The 7,987-nt window shown below is 42.5% G+C and overlaps 1 protein-coding gene across 1 annotated transcript in view; it reads right to left on the bottom strand.

The window, feature by feature from the left end:
• Window positions 1–415: 415 nt before the first annotated feature.
• The window catches only part of LOC103597450 (carboxypeptidase B-like), a 36,933-nt gene continuing 29,361 nt past the window's right edge, over window positions 416–7,987 (bottom strand). Inside the window, exons 10-11 of the mRNA XM_008581289.1 lie at window positions 2,592–2,676; window positions 416–792 (exon numbers count right to left, since the gene is read on the bottom strand). Of these exons, the coding sequence (XP_008579511.1) occupies window positions 605–792; window positions 2,592–2,676 (273 nt within the window). The 3' untranslated portion in view covers window positions 416–604. The remainder of the gene's footprint in view (window positions 793–2,591; window positions 2,677–7,987) is intronic.

The following is a 7,987-nucleotide window of genomic DNA, read 5'->3' as shown; positions in this document are numbered from 1 at the left end:
ATTAAATATTTAATTAATTGGTTAATTATTTGTTTAATGTCTGTCTTCCTGGATGGCCCATATGCCCATGCAGGGCAGGACCACTATCTTTCTTTTTCATTTGTTCTGCCTTCCACTGCTTAGCAAAGTGCTTGGCGCGTGTAGGCAGCTGATAACATGACTTGAATGAGGTGAAATGGCAACTAGACTAAGATGGAGTCTTTTCATCTATGCCAGGTTTTACAATCCTAAATTTCCCTTCATATTTTCCCTACAAACTTCCCACTATAGCCTGCACATCCCCGCGCCCTGCTGGTGTTGGCCTGCACCCCAAGGCCTTTAACTCCTGTGTGGCGACCCCATCATCACCCGCACACGGCTTGCATTGTCAGTCGTTCGCACCATTTTCCCCCAAAGAAGTAGATAATCTGTCAGGTTTTCCAATTATAATGATTCACTTTTATTATGATCAATATTGAAAGACACAAGGAGTTTATTTAACAGATTCAGAAGCTTAAAAGAAAGATTGGGATCTGTAAAACATCCAGGCAAACAAAAATAAGAATTCAGAACAGAAAAGAAATGAAAAGTGAGCATTTTGAAATAAGGCTCGCAGCATTTCTCACTAGTAGAGATGCTCCAGGACGTACTTGGTAATGTACTTGATTGCAAGCAACGTCTCCTCACAGGTTGCCTGGATCTGGGATTCTGGGAGGAGAAAGCCGTACTTGCCTGTATCCCGGAGCTCAAAGGTGAAGGAATATTTGATTCCTTGGTCATAAGCCCAGTCGTCAGAGCCCCCAGCAGCAGGATCTGAAATGTCCAAATAACAAAAAAAAAAAAAAAAATCCTTAAATCTAGGAAGGAGATTAAAAAAATCACGTTTCCTTTTATGATTACAAATGTTTCACCATGAAAATAATATGGGTAGGGCAATTTTGTAGTAAACTGGATCATAAAGAATATGGGGGTTGTTTTAAAAAAATTAGTCCAGTCTTACCTCTAAACATATTTTGCATAAGTACATGTTTAATACCCCAGAAAGTATGTAATTTGTAATGTAAAATTTATAGTGTGCTTGTATGCTATGATAAGCTACACTATATAGTGTATAATTTGCTTATAAAATATATACAATATCTGGAAGAAAATTTGTTATCTCCCAGGAAAATAAGGAAAGCTGCCCGATGAATGGTTAGAGGCAAGGACTCCAAACCCTGCTGAGACTATGCTGAATGATGAAATTGGAGCAGCTCGAGGGCAGAGTGGTGCCTTCCTTTTTGTATCTTCAGGGTGTAGCAAAGGGCCTGGCGCAGATCAGGCATTCATTCAGTTACTAATTCATTTAATAACAATTATGCTGTCACTAACACATGAAATATGTGCTCATTCATTCATTTGTTCATTCATTTATTTCTGCATTTATCTATTTATTCAGCCAACAGTTGTACAGCTCCCACTGAACAGCATGCCATGGGTTCAACTCTGGAGATGCCAGGACCAAGGGGAGACATTCCCTGCCCTCCTAGGGCTTACAGTACAATGAAAAAAGAAACCTCATTGAACTAGTCTGAATAAAACATACAGGAAGTCTGCAATACATAAATAGGTGGTTTATTTCTACGAGAACCCTCTCGAGAAGATAATATGCCCCATCTGATTCAGAGCAGTTTAAAACAAGGATGAGATACAGAAAATTGTATTCTACATAAAGCTTTTTAAAAAAAACCAACTACTCAGGATTGTAGCCCTCCCAACTGACTGAAGGCTCCTTGATGACAGTACTGGGTTTATTTTTCTTGTGTGTATTTCTATTCCTTTCAGACCTCAGGCAGAAAGAAATCATTTGAAGGCAATGGAAAATATAAGTAGAAATTGAAAAATGGGGTCAGTTGAGAGTGTCTTCACAGAGAAATCTGAACTCTGCAGCGTCTGCGGCTCTGGGGTCCAGCTCCTACCACCTCTTACTGTATGTCCCTTGCCACCTGCTTGCACACACTGAGGGACTAGTCAGAGAAACTGACATCTACCCCTCACAGGTGGCTTGTGCCTCACGTAGCCCTTGTACATGCAGTCTGTCTAGCCAGGAAAACACTTCTTATGCTTTCTTCCAGCACAGTCCTCCCAGATTAAGCTTCTGTGTCATCACCTTGAGAAGTTATCCCTTCTACTGTGGCTGGTCATTGGGTGCGTTCTTTTCTTGTATATCCCAAAGTCACAGTGCTTAGCAGCCGTATCACAATGACTGTTTACTTTTCTTGCTTCCCTGCTATGGGTTCTCTGAAGACTGCTCTGGTCTCCCTACTTCCCTTTCTCTTTCCTCTTCCCTGCTGTCCGTCCTTCCTTTCTTTTTCTCTTAGCACCTAGTGAGGGTCTGGCACACAGTAGATGCTCAATAGATGCTTACAGAGAGCAAACATTTCTGTGGGTTGAAAAGACTATGTTCTCTCTTTTTTTATGAACAGAAAACTGATCACATATTCCATAAAAAATTTACTGGAAGGCAAAAGCTGGAGGCTTTAAACAATCAGAAAAGAAAGGCTCTGGGAACCATCTGCTGGCTCTTTAGGCACTTGGTTTCTTTTAGGCCTGGTTCTGAAGCCAAGACTCACAGATTGTCGTAGCTCCTGGGCCATACGTGTATTCGGTGCCGTACAGTGAGGCAAGTTCTTCCACAGCAGCTTTAGCCAGGGCGCTCTGCAAAAGAACCAGCAGTAAGGAAGGAAGCAAATAAAAGCACACACTGCCAAACAAATGAACAAACAAGTACCTTGTGCATTATTTTTAAGACATTGAAGATGTTTATGTCACAGTTTGGGTTAGCATTTTCTACTCAGCGCCCATTTCAATTTTTCCAGCTAGTTCAGTCATATAATCCAAGTAATTCTTGTGAGAAGATATCTTCCCTAATGTCCTCCCCAAGCACTCACTCTGACCTTCTATCTCATCTCTGGAGCCTATCAAAGAAAAGCAGGAGGCAAGAGGTCTTTATGGTTATGCAAAGAGGTTGTTACCCATTACAGGCAAGCAAACAAAAATCAAACACACACACACAACCCAAACAAAACAAAACAAAAACTACTTCGCAATGTGGCAGGTTAAAAAGCCAAGATCTAGTCATGATAGGATTATGTGAGTTAGGACGAGAGAATTAGAAACTGCTCGTGTGAATGATTGAATCGTCAGTGCAACATTCAGTGCCAGCATGGAAATGCTTAGAAATTGGCAGTTCTGAGGATCAGTGGTAGTTCCAGCTTGGAAGACTTTCAGACTGAAAAATTAGAGAACATTCATTCTATTTCAAACTGCAGAACGTTTGAATTACAGAGTAAAAAAAAAAAAAGTAGTATTAACTTCTGTGCCTTCCTTTTTCTTAGAAAAAGCATCACCTGCTCATAAGAACCATTGCTTTCTAGCCCTCTGCACCCCATTCCTGGAGGAGAAGGGCTCTTGCACCCAGAAACTCTGCCCTGTAAAACTGCACTGACATAGTGCCTGTTTAAGCGAAGCACTTGAACAGCAAGGCCTGACTTGGCTGTCTGGGGAATACAGATTTGAAGAACTGATTGTTTACTATGGGAGAATTAGCCATAATTCATTCTGGTTATGAAACTAGCTTTATCTCATACTTTGGCATTGTAATTACTTCTTGTACATATGCCTGGAAAACTGAGAGGCTGGTGACAAAATCATAATAATGTGATTTTTACAAAGTAGGAACTTTCTTCAGTCCTTATTCTAATATTAAAACCAATTTAGTAGAGTCTTATGTCAAATTGATGAGGCATGGCTGTAAGCCTTCAAGGATTCCAGCTCCCAAAGTGTTTATACTTCATCAGCTGATTGGTAAATTAGAAAATTTAAGAAGAATTATAAAATTTAAATCATGGTTTTCTGTTCTGGTCCACTGAAATGATGTAATCAGCTTCCTGGAACTAACTTATTATTCACAGAGTTTTGGGGCAGAAACATGAAAATTTTGGGATTCCAGTTCCCTATTTCCAAACTGATGAACTAAGACATGCTTTCTCTTACTGCATCCTGGAACTAACTTATTATTCACAGAGTTTTGGGGCAGAAACATGAAAATTTTGGGATTCCGGTTCCCTATTTCCAAACTGATGAACTAAGACATGCTTTCTCCTACTGCGTGGAATCTTTACTGTTGTGACCTGAAGGTATTGCTCCCGTTGTTTTGTCTTATTGTAACCAAGACAGCAGACTTAGGTCTCGTGGCTCTTTGGTGTAGACTGTCTACCTGGTGCCAACTGAAGTCAGAACAATCCACAAACACTACACAGTGCTCAGAATGGATTGAAGACCATCTTTTTTTTTTTTCCTTTTTGTCTTTTTTCGTGTCCGGCAACGGATCGCAACCCTCAGTGTCGCGCCCGTACCGGACCGGGACCAGCAACGGGATTGCAACCCTCGGTGCTGCGCCCGCACCTTGCTCAGCCAGTGAGCGGGAACTGGTCTCCACGTGGGATCTGAACCCTCGGCGGGAGCGCCGACGCGCTCCCAAGCGGCGCACTGTAGCAGTGCGCCACCGGGCCGGCCCCTTGAAGACCATCTTTACAGATGTGAACATGGTGAAAGCCACAGCCAACCAAACACCAAAGTGTCTTTTCTACTGTCCTACAATTTCTCCACCTGGCTGTTCATCAGAGGACATCTCTAGTTAGTTATCTTCTGTGAGACAGAGCCTCTGATGCTAAAGAACTATTGCTCCTCCCCTAGCTGCCATCCTCCGCCTTTACTTCTGGTCTACCTTTTTTTCCTTCTCTTTAAGCCTTGAATTATTATTATTTTTAGTTAGTAGAAACGTGATTCTTCAGGATTAGTTCCAAACGTGAGAAGTTATGAGGTCTCGAGAAGACCATGTGGTCATTGTCATTTTCTATTGAACTGTGTGTCGACTGTCCCCCAAGTCTCAGCATGTTTACTGGTGTAATGGAATAACTGAGCTTTCAGACAAGACTGAAGGGGCCTACTCGTGACCTGTGTCTCTTCTGACTTTGGAACTTATCCACTTAGTCACGACGACCATTAGCGCCACATGAAATTTTCAGTTTGCCTTTCTTCCAACCATGCTCCGGGTGTGTGAAGTGACGTCCAAGTGCTTTCTGGGCCTTCCCAGGCATCTTTTGGAAACAGTCACTCTGTCTTTGATGCTGAAGCAATATCTAAGATTGATGTTAGCTTAAAAAGGCTGTTATTTTATTCCTGTCCCTGCTGCACACTGAAGGAACATCTAGTCTGTGCCCCTGTGTCCTCAGTTGCTCTCATCTTGAGCTATATCTCATCTCTCGTCTTCTGAGGGTCACCTCTTCACCACATCTGCAATGGCTCTTTCACCTTCTGTTGAAGTCCAACCTCCTCTTTTGACGAAATGAATCATTGTGAACTAGTCCCAGCCTTCTCTCTCAGGCCATGTCATCTGTGCATCTCCATGTTCCTTCTGAGGCAGGTGTTCCTGGACTGCTTCCTGGGACCCTTTCCTGCCTCTCCTTACTTCCATGGCCTTGAGTACCCTGCCTTCACTGGAATCCTTTTGCTGTCTTTGCTCATATGAAGAATTGCTATTGTTCTTCCAGACTCAGTTTTAGAAGCTGTCTCCAACTCTCTTAGGGAGCACTGAGTCCTGCTCCTTTGTGGGGGCTCACACCTCTGTCAAAGTTCCTGTCACTCTGTGCTAGAATCAGTTGTTTTGCATCGGTTTTCACCCAGGTGAGCTCCTTGCAGGAAGGGATTCTTGGCTATTCATTTGTACCCATAGTGGACTGCACAGCACCTAGCACAGGGTTGGTTGACAGAGTCCTATGAGAGGGCTTAGGGGCATTACAAATGGGCAAGGTTTGGATAGGGGTGCAGAGTGCTGAGCTCTGCAAAGGCTGAACCCACTTGCATGGAGATTGGGGTTGTTTGTGGGGAGAACGATGGTACCATGTGGTGACGGTGGATGGGTTGCCAAATTTCAACATTAACGTCTTCTATGCACTTTACTTATTTCTATCAATTAAAGAAAAAGTCTGTGGACCCTTTTTCTTAGCCTCTCCAAGGCCAGGAGACAGAAAAGTCAGAACAGACATTAATCAACTAAAATATCATATTTCAAATTCCAATTATCTTCACAAAAATCCCTGGAATCAGTGTGGGTTTCTTCTTTTGAAGAGTTCAAATAATTTCACAAATGTTACTCATTTATCTTCCCAACACTATCTGTCCACATTTCATCGACACAGAATTTTCTAGCAGAGTGGAATGCCGTGTGCGGGTCAGCACGCTCAGTGGGAATGTTCCAACCAAGCTGGATGACTGACCCCTGCCAGGAATGATAGGGAGGATGGTGATTCTTTCATTTGCTAAAACTTTAGAATGGTAACTCCTTTCCCTGATTGTTTCTGTAAAAAGGGACTAAGGCAGATGACAGAAGACCCAAGAAGCAACAACACAGCAGAGGGCATGGTCCACATCTTAAGACTCCAATTAATGACACTTTCTATACAACCTGCCATTTGAGGGACATTTTACATCCTTGCTCAATGGGTTCAAAATAAGAACTAACATTCACGTAATAACTTAGACTTTACAAAGAGCTCTTGATTAAGAGCTAGGTATTTTTATCCCCATTTTACAGATAAAAGAACTGAAACTCAGGATAAAATAACTTGTCCGGGGGCACACAGACCCATAAGTGGCTGACTCGAGCTAGGTTCTGCTGTCTGCGAATCTTGTACTCTTTTTCACCTCTCCTTGTGGCCTTCAAATACTTCAAAAGAAGTGTTGCTGGAGCTGGTTTTACCAGTTGTAAAGAAGAGAAGGAAGCTAAATATAGATCAGCCTCGGAGAAAACCTTGCTTTCAGTCAAGGCCAAACATGGCCACTCTTTGTTAATCCTTAGATGTGAATTCCTTACCCCATCTCATGCATGTTCTCTTTTGTCATCTGTTTCCTTAAAAGACATTGTGGTCCTAGAGCAAAAGACAGAGGGCATCTAATATGTCACATCTAACTCAAAGCCCAAATAGTGTAATGTTCCCTCGGGCTCTGGGCTCCGGGGGCCTGGTGAGTAAGGAGAGGGTGTTCTTTTCCATTGATTTGTGTTCCCAGGCCACATGTGATAAAGAAATCCCTGTCTCATGACGGTGCACACAGTCCTCGTCCCAACCTCCATGTGCACAGCCAGCAGCATGGCAGGGGCTGCCTCCTCCAGTCGTGCAGTGTCCATTATTACAGCAGAAAAAAGGCCCAAACTGACCATGAGATATAAAACAACTCAAAAGAAATTTTCTTTAGAACTTTGTTTCTAATTTGAAGTCCTGAGTTTAACTGTCCCTGTGGGTGAATACATGTGATAACGGAAGCATCAAAATGATCTTTAGCTGTAGTTTCCTTCCTCCTGTCCTGTGCTAATGTGTAACTTATACCAAGGGACCAATGAGAAATTTAACTTTTATAATTTTGGTGCAAAAGGAGAAGCCCTTAAGGTCTACAAGCAGACACTGAGGAGAAAGCATTTGAAAAAGCAAATATATTTCAAGAAGAAGGAGGCCCTGAGATTAGAGAAGGCGAAAGAGTTGGGGAAAAGCTGGGCTTAGGAGGGCCGGGCCTGCCCGTCTGGAGAGCCCGTGGGGAGTGCGGGAGTGCACTCGCTGAGGTAGACCAATGTTTTTCTTTGGCTGATCTGCATACATATTTTTAAGCTCTTTAAAATTTAAGGGAAATGTGAAGCACGAGTCAACTAAAGTTGTAAACTCCAGAGAATTTTTCTTTTGTTTCTGGTAGAAGTGGTGTTTTTCCCACATAAATATTAATGATAAATACTGTATAATGGGGATGTACAGGGTCTTGCACGTGAGATTTGCAGAACATTGTGAACTATTTCTGAAGAGGGTATAAAATTCTGTGAAAGCCAAGAGGCTTTGGCCAGGAATGTGACTCTCTTCTTATCTTGGTTTAAACCTTGGTACTCTTGATGCTTTGGCCTGGATAATTCTTTGTCGTGGGG

This window comes from Galeopterus variegatus, unplaced genomic scaffold, assembly GCF_000696425.1.
Source record: "Galeopterus variegatus unplaced genomic scaffold, G_variegatus-3.0.2 Scaffold2317, whole genome shotgun sequence".
Taxonomy (NCBI): Eukaryota; Metazoa; Chordata; class Mammalia; order Dermoptera; family Cynocephalidae; genus Galeopterus; species Galeopterus variegatus.
This window is presented reverse-complemented; position numbering and strand designations above follow the sequence as displayed.